Genomic DNA, 18,270 nt, shown 5'->3' on the forward strand with positions numbered 1-18,270 from the left:
CAAAATATTAATACTCTTTTTTTTTTAATCTTTGAATAAAAGCCATAGTAATAGCACAAGACTTGAGCAAAGATCTACCCTTCCATCTCTAACAATGCAGGCTGCATTTCAAAGCTCTATTCATTTACATATCTTCCTAACAAGCCTTTAAAGTTCGGCCATGGGTCATGTCAGTCTGTGAGTTAATTAACTTTTTCTGGCCCTGTCACCTTTCAATGAGATAGTATATTACACTCAATGTCACACTTCTGCAACTGGAACTTGGTCTGGGTTAAAGGGATCTCTCCATCCTGGCACCTGGATCTTGGGTTGGGGAGGGCTGACCCTTCCTTCCTGGGAAATCGCCAGTCCCCCATCCCCTCCCTGCATTTCTGTCATGGAGCTGGATGTCTAGGCTTGATCTGGGTCTGTCTTCTCCGTGCCATGTCACTTTCGGAAGATGGGTTGCTCTAGGGTTTCGGTGCCTGCCTGCCACCTCATGCACAGGGCTGCTCTACTCTAGCCTAGCTATTTCGTTGCCACGAAGCTAGGGGAAAAAATAAACTGCTTCCTGGACTCCCTGGCTTTGAAGGCTGAACTCTTTGTGTGCCTGTTTCCCCCTTAGGCAGAAAAGAAAAGACAAAATACCCTCCCTGGCTTTGCAGGCTGCCAAAAGGAAAAAATGTGTCCTTTTAAAATCCTGAGGTCTGTGCTTCTGGTTCAAAATGATCTCACTGTTGCCACCATATCAAGGCTGATTCCCCACTCTGGCACTCCGGGTGCAGAAGGTTCCACAAGGATTCTAAGAATTAATCCTGGCCACTCCAGGCTGGTATTAAACTCCCAAGGTTACAGCTTCTCTCTGACCTTGGATTGGTGGATGCTGCCACCACTCAAGTGCAGAACCCCTTTGAGAGCCCAGGAAGGTGCACTTGGGAATTCCTTCCTGTGTGATACCCTCAAGCTCTTTCACCCCCCCCCCACCTCACCTCACCTCCCCCCCCCCAAGAAGAGCTGAGAAAGAAAAAAGAAAAAAAAAAGTAAATTGTATTAATTAAAAAAAAAGAAAAAAATACATCTGGGAATTTAGGCTTTTTCTAGATTAAAAAAACTACAAGGATTAGGCTTCAAGAATAACTTTCTTGAGGTCCATCTTAAAGGTTCCAAGCAAAACAAAAGCACCTGAGATTAGAACACAGGAATCCACAAGCCATAAAGAAATAAAAAGAGATCAACCTAATCGTGTCTTCCTAGACATTTCCTGTTCTACTTACATATCTGGGGTTTTAAATGAGTAGTTTCTATGTGTCATACTGAGGATTTTTCATACCTGGCCCCAGCATAGATGTTGCCCTGTTCACCTCTCCTCAGGAGAACAACAGACAAACAAAGGGGTCGTCTGGTTTTAATTTTTAAAAGTTTTAGCTTTTCCATTGGCTCTTTTGGCCAGGTGCCCACTCACTTCCTTTGACCTGTGCATCACAGGGAGACTTTTTAACCCTTTACAGGTAGAGCAAGTAGAGACCAGCTACTAAGAAGGATTTTATAGCTGCTGGCTGGGTGTCCATAAAAGGGAGCTACCCCACCCCCCCTTCATTTATTACAACCTGCAACCTAGAACTAAAGATCTCACCCGAGTTAAAAAAAATAAATTGTGGGAATAAAAAGCTATAGTTGCAATTAATCGCAGTTATAATCCTACTGTTAAGAGAATACCAATTGAAATATATATAATACATTTTTGGATATTTTTCTACATTTTCAAATATATTGATTTCAGTTACAACACAGAATACAAAGTGTACAATGCTCACTTTCTATTATTTTTATTACAAATATTTGCACTGTAAAAAGAAATTGTATTTTTCAATTCAGCTCATACAGGTTCTGTAGTGCAATCGCTTTATTGTGCAAGTGCAACTTACAAATGTAGAATTACATTTTTTTACATAACTACTCTCAAAAACAAAACAATGTAAAACTTTAGGGCCTACAAGTTGATGCATGAAGGGACAGTTGAATGTTCAGCATCTGTGGCACGTAAATACCTTGTAACGCCGGCTATAACAATGCCACGCGAACGCCTGTTCTCACTTTCGATTGACATTGTATATAAGAATAAAGGTAAACAAACTTGTTTGTCTGAGTGATTGGCTGAACAAGAAGGAGGACTGAGTGGACTTGTAGGCTCTGAAGTTTTACATTGTTTTGCTTTTGAGTGCAGTTATGTAAAAAAAAAAAGTCTACATTTGTAAGTTGCACTTTCACAATAGAGAGTTCACTACAGAACTTGTATGAGGTGAATTGAAAAATACTATTTCTTTTGTTTATCTGGTTTACAGTGCAAATATTTTTAATACAAATAACAACAAAGTGAGCACTGTGCACTTGTATTCTGTTTTGTAAGTGAAATCAATATTTGAAAATGTAGAAAAACCATCCAGAAATATTTATAATAAATTTCTATTGGTATTTTTATTATAGTTTAATGGTGCAATTCCAACGGCAATTAATCGCAACTAGTTTTTTAATCTAGTTAATTTATTTTGGGTTAATCGCTTGAGTTAACTGCAATTAATTGACAGCCCTAACTGGACCCTAGCGTTACTTAACTAATTACACTCCTGCCTTATGGAGTGATGCTCACCCAACGGCCTTCCAGTGTCGTTGAGCTGGGCCTGGGTCTGAGCATTCTTCATGAGACACGTATCTGGTGAAGGATCATAGCCATGTGTCTGCACCGCCCAATAGATCCAAAAAATCCATGGCCTTAAGCAGCTCCCCCCAACCCCACACCCATCCTGATGCTGGTTTTACTCTGGATACTTCCTTCTTGTAGATTTTGTAATCTCTTAATTGGCATCTGGCTTAGTAGGCAAAGAGGCATCACTTGGTGAGGCACACAGTACACAACAGCCAAATGCTAGACAGGGAGCAGTCTATCCTCCCCTCCCCCACCTGAAAGAGTCCTGTCTGAGGTGTCACCTTCTGGGGACCTGCTTTCACTGAAAGACTTTAAGATGCTCATTTCCAGTATGGATATGGTGACAAAGTTCCTCCTCTACCTTGGTGGGTCCTGCGCTTATTGGCGGATTTGCTCACCTCACAGATTTACCCTGTGGCTCAGGAAACAGCCCAGAGATCTTCCCCTCTGGTAGAAGCCACAGTCCAGGACAACTCCTGTGTTTGATCAGGAGTTGGGAGGTTTTGGGGGAACCCAGGCCCAACCGCTACTCCAGGTTCCAGCCCAGGGACCTGTGGACTGCAGCTGTCTAGAGTGCCTCCTGGTACAGTTCTATGACAGCTACAACTCCCTGGGCTACTTCCCCATGGCCTCCTCCCAACACCTTCTTTGTCCTCACCACCACACCTTCCTCCTGATGTCTGATAATGCTAGTACTTCTCAGTCCTCCAGCAGTACACCTACTCACTCTCAGCTTCTTGCATACCTCTCGCTCCCAGTTCCTCTCACACACACACACTTCCTCTCCTCTGGCCTGAGGGGAGTGAGCCCTTTTATAGCATCAGAGGGGCCTTAATTAGAGTCAGGTGCTTAACAGCCTCACCTGACTCTTAGCAGGTTAATTGCAGTCAGGTGTTCTCGTTAGCCTGGAGCAGCCCCTGCTCTGGTCACTCAGGGAACAGAAAACTGCTTCTCCAGTGGCCGGTATATCTCCCTTCTCCTACTCTGCTGGTCCTAACTGGCCTGGGTCTATCACAATACATAATGCCTTAAATATTACCCAGCAGCCATACATGGCACAGTGCTGATGCCGAGGGGGGTTGCTGTCTCTCGGTAAAGACCTTGCATGCCTCCCTTTAGTGGCTTACTGTGCACACAGCTGTCCCTGGGGCTCCCTGTAAAACCCTGTGCCCCCCTGTGAACGGCTCTTCAGCTTCTCATTCATATTCAAAGTAACCAGCAATCAGGTCATAGGCGCCCCGAAAAGCTGCAGCAATGTGCGGCTGTGCACTGGGCAACACCACACACTGCAATGCCCCTGCTCTGCTGCAGCCTTCCTGGGTGGCTTTGGGCAAGTTCCCCAGCTGGCCAACCTCCTGGGGTGTTGAGAGGGTAAAGCCATTGCTGAGTGATGACGGGGCGGGGCTGGCTACCAGGATAGCCAGACACCCCCCTCCAGAGCTTCCCCTCTCAGCGAAGAAAAGCCAGAGGAATGGGGCAGCATGGTCAGAATCTAGCTTTGACGAGTTCTTGGTTCTGCTGCAACGCCGAACAGTCATGCTCCCTGAGCCAGTGGGGCTGGGTGTGGATAGTGGAGCTCCCGCGGGAGGAGGCGCTGCCTGTCTGGGGGATGGCGTTAGGGTAGCAAAGGCTGAAGAGGCCCTGGAGCAGCCCCCTTAGCTAGTTATAAAAGGAGATTTTGCCTTCAGCTGCCAGTTTCTTGATGAGGGTGAGTTCGAAGTCAGCGCTGTGCACGCCGGTCTTGCGGAAGGCTCCAGGGTGACGGTTCTCTTCCCAGTAGTGGTGCCAGTTCCCACTGTTGTCTGCACCATAACCAAACACTGCCACCTGCATGCAAACAGGCAATGTCAGCAGAGCCCCACATGAACCCGCCCCCCACATAAAACGAAACATCCCCCCCCACCCCGTACAGCCACAGCCCGTGGGGCTCCCATTCTGCCTGGCAGATGGCCAAGCCGAACCTGAGGGGCACTGCAACCCTGGCCACCCAAGCACGGGGCCTGCAGCTGCCACTGGGGATTGAGTGCAGGGCAGGCTCAGTCTGCAGCCCCTGCGTCTCCCACTCTGAGGGCAGGATCCCACCCGCCCAAATGCCCCGGCAGCCAGCGGGGAGATGGAGAGTCAGAGTCAGGAAGGGAAATATTTAGGGGAATGAATTGGGGGGTGGGAGGGGGAGGAGTGTGCCAGGGGTTCATATGAGGGCTGGGGCTCACTGAGAGAGGGATCATTTGAGGTATTTTATTATCTACATGTAATAAAAGAAATAAAACAACATTTTTAATGGCTAAAACAAAATAAGAAATCCCCCCCATTCAAAAAATTATTTTAAAAAAAGGCACAAGGCCCTAGCCGCTGAGCTCCCCAGGCCCCACACTGAGCTTCCTGGGGACCACGCTGAGCTGCCCAGGCCCCACGCTGAGCTGCCCTGGTACCACACTGAGCTTCCCATGCTGAGCTCCCCTGATATCATGCCGACCTGCTAGGCCCCAAGCTGAGCTGCCCTGGTACTACACTGCACTGCCCAAGTACCATGCTGAGCTGCCCAGGTACCACGCTATGTTACTCGGGTACCACGTTGAGCTGCCCGGGTACCACGCTGAGCTGCCCAGGTACCATGTTGAGCTGCCCAGGTACCACGCTATGTTACTCGGGTACCACGTTGAGCTGCCCGGGTACCACGCTGAGCTGCCCAGGTACCATGTTGAGCTGCCCGGGTACCATGTTGAGCTGCCCAGGTACCATGTTGAGCTGCCCAGGTACCACGCTGTGTTGCCCGGGTACCATGTTTACCTGCCCAGGTACCACGCTGAGCTGCCTGGGTACCATGTTCAGCTGCCCAGGCCCCACCCTGAGCTGCCCAGGTAGCACGCTGTGCTGCCCGGGTACCATGCTGCAATTTGGGGCAGAGGCGAGCAAGGGCACCAAAGGGGCCTACGGGCAGGCAGCTGCAGCAAGGGTGGTGTGTGAGCTGGCTGCCTGTGGTCTCAGCATGGAGGCTGAACCCGGCATCTGCTCCAGAATCCTCTGATCATAGCGTCTGGACAACATCTGACTCCAGCTTTTCCTGCCCTCATCACAGGCCAAGGGCATTGGCCCCACCCACTCGGACACTTACCTGATCACAGGTGTGCAAGGCAAAGAGCAGTGCTGTGAAGCCAGTGGATGGATACCTCCCATGGTGCTGAGTCCACTTGTCATGGATGTATTTGAGAAAGGCAGGGTTCAAGATTAGCACCTGAGAGGAGGAGAACAGAACAGGGCAAATGCTATGAGATTCTGTCATCATCCTACCCAATACTAAGAGGCCATGCCCGGAAGGCACAGCCCCATCCCTGCTCACTGCTGACACTCCTGTGTGCGTCACTGTCCTGGAAGGGCTAGAGAATATCACAGTGAGAGCCCGTCTGGGACCGTGTGCACAGGGCTGGGCACTCGCTGATGGGGCAGAGATGAGCACCTAGAGAGGGTGAGCTTAGCTCCCATCAGGGCAGGAGCTCTACTGGATTAGTCTGCTGTGAGATGAATGGCCCATCCTGGGTCTTGGTGCGCTGTGGAGAATGCGCCACAAGGGCACCCCACTCCTGAGAGCCTTCTGGGACACTCTAACCAGCTGCTGCTGGAAATGGCCAGCCTGGGAATGCTACGCTTGGCTGGCCAGGAGGTTCTGGAAGGGCTCTCGTGTGCTTTGCTGTTTCCCAGCGGTGTCAGGAGCTTGGAGCTCTGCACTGGCTGGCTAGGAAAGATGGAGTGCTCCTGCAGCCGGTTCTCAGGAACACACCGTCTGTGTGGCTGGACTGGTTTGTTGCCTGAATGACTGGATTCCTAGTCAAGTATCAGAGGGGTGGCCGTGTTAGTCTGGATCTGTAAAAGCAGCAAAGAGTCCTGTGGCACCGAATAGACTAACAGACGTATTGGAGCATGAGCTTTCATGGGTGAATACCCACTTCGTTGGCTGCATGACATGGATTCCTAGTGTGTCTCAGGGATTCCAGAGCACAACTGGCCATCAGGCCACTTTACTGGAAACCACTTTACAAGCACCTGCCCCAGACTCTAACGTACAGACTTTGTGTCGCCAGCTTCCCACGCAAGCGGGTTCCATGGTTAGTCCTTGGCCACTTGATCAAAGTTTTTGGAAATTCTTAGACCCCGCTCTGCCATTAAGCAGTGTCAGGAAACTGTAAACATCTGGCACTGTAACCTTAAGGGCCTCTGATAACTGTCCTCCCCACAGACCTGGCCACCCTCTACCCAGACTCGGGAAGCAAATGTCCAGAGGTGGCTGGTGCTGGCTGTGTCCCCAGCCAGCCCTTACCTTGCTTCTGTCGGCTTCAATGAACTGTTTGACTCTTGTGTACGTGCTACAAAGGAAGAGGAAGCATAGTCAGTGGACAGTGGTGTCCTCTGTACCATATGCTCAGCTTTCTTCTGGCCCCACCGATGACTTCTACAATCCACCAGGGATGAGGCTAATGCCTGCGCAGACCTTCTCAGGCGCTGAGTGGCTGCCTCCTCATCAGTGCGTCTGCTGGAGCTGCTGTCTCCTTGGGGCCATGCACTGACCTCAGCTCAGGAGCCAGGATGCCTTTCAGCACAATGCCATTAAGCCACTGGGCGCTGTGGAGTGTCTCTGAACACCAGTGCTGGAGCCATCAGCCATGAGACATGGCCCTTCCCCGAGGTCTGTACAAATGTTCTCATAGACTCATAGACTTTAAGGTCAGAAGGGACCATTATGATCATCTAGTCTGACCTCCTGCACAATGCAGGCCACAGAATCTTACCCATCCACTTCTATAACAAACCCCTGACCTATGTCTGAGTTATTGAAGTCCTCAAATTGTGGTTTGAAGACCTCAAGCTGCAGAGAATCCTCCAGCAAGTGGCCTGTGCCCCATGCTGCAGAGGAAGGTGAAAAACCTCCAGGGCCTCTGCCAATCTGCCCCGGAGGAAAATTCCTTCCCGACCCCAAATATGGTGATCAGTTAAACCCTGAGCATGTGGGCAAGACACACCCACCAGCACCCAGGAAAGAATTCCCTGTAGTAACTCAGATCCCATCTAACATCCCACCACAGACCACTGGGCATACTTACCTGCTGATAATCAAAGATCAATTGCTAAATTAATTGCCAAAATTAGGCTATCCCATCATACCATCCCCTCCATAAACTTATCAAGCTTAGTCTTAAAGCCAGATATGTCTTTTGCCCCCACTACTCCCCTTGGAAGGCTGTTCCAGAACTTCACTCCTCTAATGGTTAGAAACCTTCGTCTAATTTCAAGTCTAAACTTCCTAGTGTCCAGTTTATATCCGTTTGTTCTTGTGTCCACATTGGTACTAAGCTTCTCACCCTCTCTAACCAGCTTCAGGTCTGCCCTGTCCTTTGCCACCCTCTGGGGTTCAGTGAGCCAAGCCGAACCTCATGTCTGGTGTGTGCCCCGGTCTGAGGGGGAGGAGCCTCTGAGCCTATCAACCTCCCAAGGGAGCCACTGAGTCCCCTCAAGGGACGAGGCAGGAGCAATCTAGCTTCCCAAAGCACAGCCCCCATCTTGGGGGGAGGGGCAGCACCAGTGTCCTGGGGATCCTCCATCCCCCATCCTAGGGTGGGGTCATCCTTCTGGGGGGCCTCCCAAGTCCCCTCTCCTTGGACAAAGGGGTGAATCAGCTTCCACAAGTCATAGAATCATAGAATCTCAGGGTTGGAAGGGACCTCAGGAGGTCATCTAGTCCAACCCCCTGCTCAAAGCAGGGCCAAACCCAACTAAGTCAATGGAGCCTGGGCACCACCTAAGCCCCATCTCGTGTGGGGATTTGTGCTGTGGGCACACTGGAACCCACTGCCCCTTGGGATGAGACAGCACCCCCAGAGCCACCTCAGACCTTGCATCTTAGGAGGACCCCAGAGCCACCTCAGCCTCCACCAGGGGCAAATGAGCCATGCCCATCTGGAGCCTCCTGCCTGGGATACTGCCCTCAAAGGATCCCCCTCAGCAGATTAGGCCCCATGCTCACTAGCGCAGCTCCCCCGTGGAGAAGGCACTGGTCACCCATTTCAGGTCCAGAGGTTTAAAGGGGACCAGCACCAGGTGGACCCCAGGCTGGAGGTCCACAGCGCTCTCTGGGTACATAAAGCGGTGCGTTGTCCTCGCGCCGACATCCTCCTCGAACCCAGCAGTCTGCGCCCTGTTCATCCTGGGGGCACGAGGAGAGAGCACAGATCAGTCTGCTGCAGCACGCCTGGCCACACATGCTGGGACCCTGCACTCCCAGCCTCCCAGGGGGCCCTTCCCAGCCAGCTGGGTGAGGATGGGGCTTGGGCCTCACACTGGCTATCTGGGTGGGGGATGGGGCTTGGGGCTTGCCCTGGCCAGCTGGGTCGGGGATGGGGCTCAGGGCTCGCCCTGGCCAGCTGGGTGGGGGATGGGGCTCGAGATCTGCCCTGGCCAGCTGGGTGGGGGATGGGGCTCCGGGCCCGCCCGGGCCACCTGGGTTGGGGTTGGGGCTCGGGGGCGGCCCTGGCCAGCTGGGTGAGGATGGGGCTCGGGGCCTGCCCTGGCCAGCTGGGTGGGGGATGGGGCTCGGGGCCTGCCCTGGCCAGCTGGGCGGGGATGGGGCTTGGGCCTCACACTGGCTATCTGGGTGGGGGATGGGGCTTGGGGCTTGCCCTGGCCAGCTGGGTGGGGGATGGGGCTCGGGACTCGACTTGGCGGCTGGGTGGGGGATGGGGCTCGGGCCTCGCCCTGGCGGCTGGGTGGGGGATGGGGCTCGGGCCTCGCCCTGGCGGCTGGGTGGGGGATGGGGCTCGGGCCTCGCCCTGGCGGCTGGATGGGGGATGGGGCTCGGGGCTCGCCTGGCCCGCTGGGTGGGGGATGGGGCTCGGGGCTCGCCCTGGCCAGCTGGGTGGGGGATGGGGCTCGGGGCCTCGCCCTGGCCGGACCTGGGTGCGGATGGGGCTCGGGCCTCGCCCTGGCCGGCTGGGTGGGGGATGGGGCTCGGGCCTCGCCTGGCCAGGGCTGGGTGGGGATGGGGCTCGGGCCTCGCCTGGGCAGCTGGGTGGGGGATGGGGCTCGGGCCTCGCCTGGCCCAGACCTGGGTGGGGATGGGGCTCGGGCCTCGCCCTGGCGTCTGGGTGGGGATGGGTTTGGGCCTCGCCCTGGCCAGCTGGGTGGGGATGTGGGCTCGGGGAAGAAAACTGTGGGGCCCACCCAGGCCAGCTGGGTGGGGGATGGGGCTCGGGATTCACCCTGACGGGCTGGGTGGGGGATGGGGTATGGTTATTGCTATGGCTGGGAGGATGGGTTGGGGCAAGGGAGCCATCCTGGCCAGGAGGGAATGGGGGGGCTTGGATCTGTCTGTCGTCGTGGGCGGTGCTCACTGGGGCTGCTAGCCCAAGCTGGCTGCTTTTTTACTTTCAGATGTCGCCCCAGAGCTGTGCCCCGCTCTCCTCCAGCAGCTCCCAGATGAGCTGAAACATGGTGCATGAGGGAAGACAGTTGGCGATACAGATTCCAGGGAGTGCTTCGTACACGGCCTGGGAACTCCTTCCCACCAATGACCAGGTGCCCAAGGGCCGTTGGGGCCTCAGCAGCCTGGCTGCAGCACCGGGTGCCTCCTCACTGCTTGTTGGGAGGGCACAGCGCCGTGAGGCACCCCGGGGCAGGACAGGGTCCCGGGTTCATCTGCGCCTTTGCTGGGGCTCCATCTCAGAGCTGTGGGCAGAGATTTACTCTGCTCCACCAGAGGGCCGGGCCCATTGGAGAGGCACATACAGAGCAGGGGATGAGTCAGCTCTGTCCCACTCACCTCAGAACCCAGTGGTGGGAGTCGATCTCTCGCCCATGGTGGGAGCCCCGCAGGCGCCCGGAGTTCCCCACCACCGCACACGTCCTGCAGCGGGAGGGGGCGCGAGCGTCCAGCGTTGGGGATGGGAGAATGTCAAACATTTGCTGGATTATTCCCTGGAGCTGGGCACTGCTCTGCGAGCCCTGCAGTTCCTAAAGGAAGAAGAACAAAGATAGGGCATGCCTGTAGCTCACCGAGCCCAATGCGCAGCAGGGTGGCAGGGCCTGGGGGCTGGGCCCGGGCAGGCAAGGCCTTCTCTGCAGGGGCCAGAAGAGCTGTGAGCCCAACCCTGCTGTGCTCAGAGGGCACACAGCATGTCCCGGCTCCTGCTCTGCGACACCCCCTTTTTGCAGTGCAATGGCTGGGGCAGTCCTCCCCACCCTGCCTGCGCAACTTCGCCCAGTGCTGCCCCAAGCTCCCTGCCAGCGGAGCTCTGCTGGCCACACGGGTGCATCTCTACTAGGTGTGTTGGTATAATGAAGTTGGGAATTTTTTAATAGTTTGTATGACCTTGATGTGTGCCTCAGTTTCCCTGATACATTGCATGGTTACCCAGTAAGGAACAAGGATTAATTTTGCTTTCAGGGCAGACTAAGGGACACAGGTGCTGATTTTCCACAGTTCTTGACCCCCGGCTCTGCCCCCGGCTCTGCCCCTGGCCCCACCCCCACTCCACCCCTTCCCCCAAGACCCCAACCCTGCCCCACCTCTTCCCATCCCCACTCCACCCCAACCCCACCATTTCCTGCTCAGTTCTGCCCCCTCCCCTGAGTGTGCCACATCCTCGCTCCTGCCCCCTCAGCCTCCTTGCATGCTGTGAAACAGCTGATCATGGCGGGCGGGAGGCATGGGGAAGGAGAGGGAGGTGCTCCAACCTCTGGTGGGTGGGAGGTGCTGGGGAGGATCTGATGGGGGGCTGCCAGTGCATGCTCAGCACCCACCCACCATTTTTTCCCCGTGGGTGCTCCAGCCCCAGAGCACCCACTGAGTCAGCGCCTATGCTAAGGGACATAGGTCTGGGTGGACTGAAGAGTCATTAAGGAACTGGTTGAAATTCACCCAGTTCAACAACAGGACCTGAAAAAACAATGCAAGCTCCAGTGCCTCCTGGATTTCGCTGCCTCTCAGCAGGGCAGTCGGGCACAGAGTCCAGTTTAAGAACAAAGGACTGGAAGGTGGGCAGTGGGGCTTCTGGAGGAAGCTGGGAGTTCTCTGGAGGAACCTGGGAACTGACACAGAAGGTCAAATTGAGAGAGACAGAGCCTGAAAATAGGGTTCACTACAGCATGGCTGGGACTCTGGGCTGACCAGACTGGACTGTGCTAAACTTCACTTCTCTGTGCTAACCTAAGGACTTCCCATGCTGTGTGCCCAGGGACAAATAAACCCAACTGGTTTGAAACCACTGTTGAGTGTCCCTGTAAATACTTCGTGAGGTGCATTAATCCCTGCAGAGCAGACAAGTCTCTCCCAGGAATCTGTCTCCATTGGACTCGCTGAACAGAGCTCACTGTATGAAGCAGGAGTACTGCAGCCCCAGAGGTTCAATCTTAGGAGGCAGCGAGGCCGGGTGGCCTACCCTGAGGGAAGAGCGAGACCCCTGGGGGTCTGGCACATCAGAGGGGTTCCTCCAAGAGACTGTTCCAAAGCACTGATCTTGTGGCTCCGTGAGGTAGCTAACGCACAGTCCCATCCCGATGCAGACCAGGCCAGCTGAGCTAACAGGCCAAGTTAATGCTAATGGGGAGCCCAGGGTTCCTGCGACCTCTGATCTTGTGGGAACACTCCAAAGAGCCTGGCCTTCCCCTGAGTGTGAGTGACTCTGTGAGCTAACGCCTAGTGAAGACAAGGCCTGAGAGTGCAAGCTCAGCTCATGGGCCCCTGGCTGCTCCCTGCAGCTCCCACTCTCTGGGCCCCCAGAATTGCTCCTGGCTGAGCTAAGCACGGCTGTACAGGCAGCTGCGGGTGTCAGAGCAGGGAGCTGCACGCAGTGGACAGATGCAGCCAGCAGGGACTTGGAAGGCGCCGGCTGAGCGGCTTGCCCTGCAGACCAGAACTGCTGGTAGGTGTGCTGGTGGCTGCCCTTTTCTACCCCAACCACCTCTTCCCAGAGGGATCCATGGGGGAGGGAGAGGAGCACAGAACAGGCTCTCTGCATGGGCAGCTGCTTGGGGAATGTGAAAGCACCCTGGCCCGGCCCTATGCCCCCCAACCAGGGAGCATGGCAGCAGGGGCAAGCACCCACCCTCACTAGTCTCTGCTGGCCTCTTCAGCTGCTACAGCCTGTCTCCTGGGACCAGTCCTACAAAGGAGCCAGCCCTTGGCGCTCAGAGCATCCCTTTGTTTGCTACCCACCCGTGCCATGGTGCCATGCCCCAGTCCGCTGCTTTGTCCTTGCTGCAATGCTCTGAGGGGCCCAAGGGTGGGCTCTGCCACCAACGGCCATGGTAGGAGGTGCCTGCATTGGTTTAATTGCTGTGACTCTGTAACTCACCAGCCACCACAACAGAACGTCTGGGGCGATCTTGGAGGTGTGCACCGTCAGCAGGGGATTTATCGCTGAGTCGTACCGTTTGTTAAACCAGGCTGAGCTGCTGAGCTCCACAATACAGCTGGCACAGCCACAGGGCTTGGCCTCTGAGACAGACAGAGGCCACAGCATGTCTCCAAGGCTCCAGGAAGAGGCAGAATGCCCCAGGTACAAGGACTGATGAACCTGCCACAGGAGAAGCATCATACACAGGGTTGTAGCAGCCCACAACTTCCTCCGGTGCAGCATCCTTCATTCCACCAGCTCCTCCCTGCAGAACTTCAGTGGGTCCGTTCCATGGGAAGGGGCCCATGTGTGGTGTTCAGGGTCACTGCCCGTAGGCACCTGGGCACCGTTGCAGTTTTCCTGCTCTTACGGGATGAACAGGAGCCTTTCCTGGGTAACTGCAGATCCCCAAGAATGGAAGGAAGGGGCAGGCATGTCCAACACACACAGGAGCCACTGGAGGTTTCCAGCCCTGATCCCAAGTCAGCGTTAGCACCAGTCCCGCATAGCTCCGTGCAGGGGGCAGCTTCTTCCAGGCTTTGGCTCTTTCTGTCCCAGCCTGAAACAGACCAGATAACGAGCATCAGTACAGACTATAGTGCCAGGGGAAAGTCTTGCAGGACAGAGTCTGACAGCACTGACTAGGCCGAGGACAGGAGGAGGTTTTTCTAAGTAATGTAAATGTATTTGTAATTTATTGTTATGGTAATTTTTTTCTAAGAATATGAACCTCTCAAATCTACATTTAATGCACAGTCCAAGCAGAGAATGTAAACAGACATAAGTCAAGAAATTCAAACATTATGGTTCCTCCCAGAAGCATTAACTCAGCCCCATTTTCCAGATGTGATATATGCCACAAGTGCAATGTGGGGGCATCAGCCTTGCTGGGGGAACCTCACCCCTTTGTTTAAATTTTCAGCCTTTGTGTTCCAGCGACATAGGCTTCCCATGCTCTTTCCTTTGAAAAACGACGCTGGTCCTTGCTCAGCTCTGGCTAAGTGAGGCTCAAAGACAATCCCCTCTGCTGCCCCAGGAGGCAGTGGGCCAGGAACAAATAAACCACGTGCACCTCCGCCTGGCACATGCACAGTGAGACGCTGGCACCACCATTCCCAACAGCGAAGAGTTCTGTGTAGCATGTGGCAAACCCAGAACTGCAAAGCTTTGCAGTTTCAGGAACACTCAGCTATGCCAGAGGACTCCAGCCCCCGGTGAGGATCCAGAACCAGGGCTCAGCCATTCTTTTTATTATTTGGGGGCCAAACCCTCGCCAGCTGATAAGATCAGAAAAGAGGGATTTTCCCACCCATTGTGCCCTGACTCAGAGAAGCTAAAAGTCTTTTGCATTAAGTCTCCAAACAATAATCCCCCTTTGAGCTGAGCCCCAGAACGGGAAGGATCCTCCCATAAGGAAAGGGCAGGCCTCATCTCGCCAGGGGCAGTGTGATGCTGTATGGTTGAACAGAATCATTATATCAGTGATAGTACCACTGTTAGACAATTGCAACAAATCGCATACAAAGTATGTCATGGAAGGCGTCAATGGAAAAGTTAACCATTCACAACTCTCTTCTTTTCTTTTCTTATTAAACCTTTAGTTTTTAGTTACAAAAGGATTGGCATCGGCGTGGTTATTAGGTAAGATCTGAGTTATATTTGGACCTGGCTAAGTGGCTGACCCCTTGGGATTAGAAGGACCCTATATTTGATTAAACTGGTTTTCAGTAACCACTCATCATACAGGCCAGTGTCTGGGTGGTGAGCCAAGGGCTGGAAAGCCTAAGGAGAGTGCATTTTTGACTTCTTGTTAGCCAGTGTGGTGAGACAGACGTTCACTTTTGTTACTGGCTTAGTATAATCTAATGATAGGATAACCAGCAGGTTGGGGTGAGTCTTCCCTATTCTGTCTGGAATCTGGTGTTCTCAGCTTGACGCCCGCTTGAGTTCAGCAGGAGCTGGGCACATGCAGCACCGTGTAGTACTGGGCCATCCCCACTGAAGTGCTCCCGGCATGCTGCCAGGCAACTCCTGTCACCCTGAGGCTCACGGGAAACCCCTGGAAGCATTTGAAAATGCTTCCGCTCTCTGGTGGAAAGCCCAATGCCTTGCAGGGTAATCTCTAATCCTCTATGAATAACAGGGCTGCGGCCTTGGCTCTGGACCCAGAAATAGCAGCAGGCCTAGTCACGTGAGCAAGCGGGCAGACTGATATGCAAGACACCAGGCAAAATGAAGAAATCCCCCAGATTGTGCTGCCCCAGAGCAACCGAGATGGTGCTCCAAGTCTACCCTGTTGCTATGGCCACTCTGGGCCCCAAAAGAGCGAGCTGAACAGGTTGTAGGTGGTTGGTGGGGGGTGGGGGGGCAGGTGTGGTGTGTGTGTGAAAAGTCAGGTCTGCACAACAAAAAAAATGGGGGGGGGGGGGGGTGACAGGGCCCCTCCTCCAGCCGAGAACTCCAGAAGCCTTCTGGTGCTACTGTGTCCAGCCCTATGGTTACTCCCCCAAGGTGCTCAAGGGCCAGGCATGCCCTTCAAATCACAGATGTTCATTGCCCTCTTTAGTACCTTTGAAAAGACTGTCAAATAGGGTCGTTCCCCCTTGTAAAAGTTCTCTACGGCTAAAGGGAGCCAGGGAGGTTTTCAGAATGAAAGCCTTAGTTAATACTTTATCCGTCAAATGCTTTAACTGATGTTCTGACATTCAGTATCGCTAATAAAAGGTTATAGCGATTTTTAATGGTGTGCTCATCATTGACTGTTACGTGTGGGATAGGGTCACATTAACATCCTTGGCACTCTGAGCCCATTTATTCCATCAAAATTAATACAACTGCCCTGGAGCAGCTCCAGCCTGGGATCCACCCCTCCCCGCAGGCAGCACCCAGCAGTGGTCTGACCCACCCCAGGTGTGAGGAGCCCCACAGAGCTATAGAAGGAACCTTTAAGCATTCTGGGGCTAGGCTCACAAAGGGGACTCACGCCTCAGGCCGAGCATTGCAGCCCCTAACGTCTAGGTGCCCTGCTGCCCAGTGAAATTCACAGCACTGAGTTCAGCGCCCAGGCTCCCCGTACAATGCATGGGGAGAGAGAGGTGCCTCAGCTCTGTACAAGGGCACGGGCCCTGCTCCTCTCCTGGAGTTAGGTGCCTAAGCCAGGTCAGCCCCACCCTCCCTGCAATATATCCAATCGTTAGAGCACTGACCCCTGAGGCTGATTAGGAGCCTGGACCCATGCCAGTGTCCTCCCCACCAAGTCTGGGCTAGTCTGGGCTGGGGCGGAGCTCCCAGTCTCTCTTGCACGAAATAGTGAAATAGCCCTTAGAGCAGGGCCTGGACCCAGGGTCTCTCAGGAGAGTGCACTGACTGCTGGGCTAGGAGGCCAGTCTCATTCCCTCTCTCGCTGGCCCACTGGCCCTTAATCAATAGATTAACCAATGCGGGGCCTAGGCCAGAACCTAGAGGCCCCAGCTGGTCTCCTTTTATGACAGTGAAAATCAACCATTTAACCCTTGCCTGGTTCCCATGTCCTGGCCAGTTTCTGAGCCAGGACAATATTTTGCCTCTCACCCCATGACAACTTAGCTTCTTCAGTCGCCTCTCATGCCAGACCTTGTCAAACGCCTTCTGGTACCTAAATAAATGATGTCAGCTTGGTCTTTATCCACTACTTTACTGACATGTTCAAAGGAGCCCAATAGATCAGAGCCGTGATTTCCCTTTGCAGGAGCCGTGCTGGCAGACCCTGTCAGAGCATGAACCGGTAGGTGTTTATTAGCCTATTTTTAATGATCTCTTTGACCTATTTGCTAGGTACAGAAATAAGGCTTAATTCTAATTTCCTTAATCACTCTTAGCACTTTAAAAACAAATACAGATAGACTCATAGAATCAGAAGGGAGTGCATAGGTCACCTCGTCTAACCCCTGCCAAGATGCAGGACTTGTTGTGTCTAACCATTGAAAACACATGGCTATCCACCGCCCCTTTGAAAACCTCCAGTGAAGGAGCTTCCACAACCTCCTGAGGCATCTCTTCCATTGTCCTACTGTTCTTACGCTCTGCCTCTGTTAATGCAACCTACAATTGCATTTGCTTTCTTTGGAACAGCATCATATTGCTGACATATTGTTGATCCAGCACAACTCCCAGATCCTTCTCAGCAGTGCTGCTGCCAGCCCAGTTACCCCCTTTCCATATTTGTGTGTTTGTTTTTTTCCTCCCTAAGTGTAGCACCTTAACATTTGTCTTTGATTAATTTAATTTTGTCTATAACTCAGTTCTCCAATTTATCAAGATCCCTCTGAATTTTAGCTCTGGCCTCCAAAGTGGTGGTAACCCCTCTTCCCCCAAGGCACAACATTTGCTGCTATCAGCTATTCAGCAGAGTAGCTGAATTTTAAATTTTAATTTTTTCTATTTTTTTTAATTAATAACATTTACCCTTTTTAAGAATAGACTTCGATTTTTGTATCTTAAGAGGTTTGTGCACATGTGTAATTAGCTGGTGGCAACAGCTGATTTCCTTTTTTTTCTCGGCTCTTCCCTGGAGGTGGGGTGAAAGGGCTTGAAGGTACCCCACAGGAAGGAATTCCCAAGTGCCCCTTCCTGGGCTCTCAAAGGGGTTCTGCATTTGGGTGGTGGCAGCATCTACCAATACAAGATCAGAGAAAAGCTGTAACCTTGGGAGTTTAATACAAGCCTGTTGTGGCCAATATTCACTTTTAGAATCCTTTTGGGCCCCACCTTCTGCATTCGGAGTAACTGTGTGGGGAATCAGCCTTGACAAATGCAATAAAATTTCCAGGCACATTGAATTTCCAGGCACATGCAGGTTTCTGGGGGGTTCTATGGTATCATAGAAGGTTAAGGTCCAGAAGGAACCTCCTGTATAATTCAGGTCACTAATTATCACCCACTACAGAAAGGATGTGGACAAATTGGAGAGAGTCCAGCAGAGGGCAATGAAAATGAGTAGGGGGCTGGAGCACATGACTTATGAGGAGAGGCTGAGGGAACTGGGATCATTTAGTCTGCAGAAGAGAAGAGTGAAGGGGGATTTGATAGCAGCCTTCAACTACCTGAGGGGGGTTCCAAAGAGGATGGAGCTTGGCTGTTCTCAGTGGTGGCAGATGAGAGAACAAGGAGCAATGGTCTGAAGTTACAGTGGGGGAGGTCTAGGTTGGATATTAGGAAGCACTATTT

General features: G+C 53.1%; 1 protein-coding gene across 1 annotated transcript; it reads right to left on the reverse strand.

The window, feature by feature from the left end:
• Window positions 1-3,513: 3,513 nt before the first annotated feature.
• LOC120379713 (CMP-N-acetylneuraminate-beta-galactosamide-alpha-2,3-sialyltransferase 2-like) lies at window positions 3,514-17,572 on the reverse strand. Its single transcript, XM_039497201.1, has 7 exons — window positions 17,509-17,572; window positions 13,024-13,624; window positions 10,491-10,681; window positions 8,700-8,879; window positions 6,999-7,044; window positions 5,799-5,918; window positions 3,514-4,510 (listed from the first exon to the last, which is right to left on the reverse strand). Exons 2-7 carry the CDS (start codon window positions 13,306-13,308, stop codon window positions 4,343-4,345), a joined length of 990 nt encoding a protein of 329 aa, XP_039353135.1. The 5' UTR covers window positions 13,309-13,624; window positions 17,509-17,572; the 3' UTR covers window positions 3,514-4,342.
• Window positions 17,573-18,270: the final 698 nt, after the last annotated feature.

The sequence above is a fragment of the Mauremys reevesii genome, linkage group 13 (genome assembly GCF_016161935.1).
Source record: "Mauremys reevesii isolate NIE-2019 linkage group 13, ASM1616193v1, whole genome shotgun sequence".
Taxonomy (NCBI): Eukaryota; Metazoa; Chordata; order Testudines; family Geoemydidae; genus Mauremys; species Mauremys reevesii.

Excerpts from the sequence above, each read along its gene's own strand:
- LOC120379713 (XM_039497201.1), bottom strand. The coding sequence starts at position 13,308 with ATGCTGCACCGGAGGAAGTTGTGGGCTGCTACAACCCTGTGTATGATG. Across the intron at positions 8,880-10,490 it reads TCCCACCACTGGGTTCTGAG|GATGAACAGGGCGCAGACTG; the intron begins GTGAGTGGGACA and ends TCGTGCCCCCAG. Across the intron at positions 4,511-5,798 it reads CCTTGCACACCTGTGATCAG|GTGGCAGTGTTTGGTTATGG; the intron begins GTAAGTGTCCGA and ends GTTTGCATGCAG.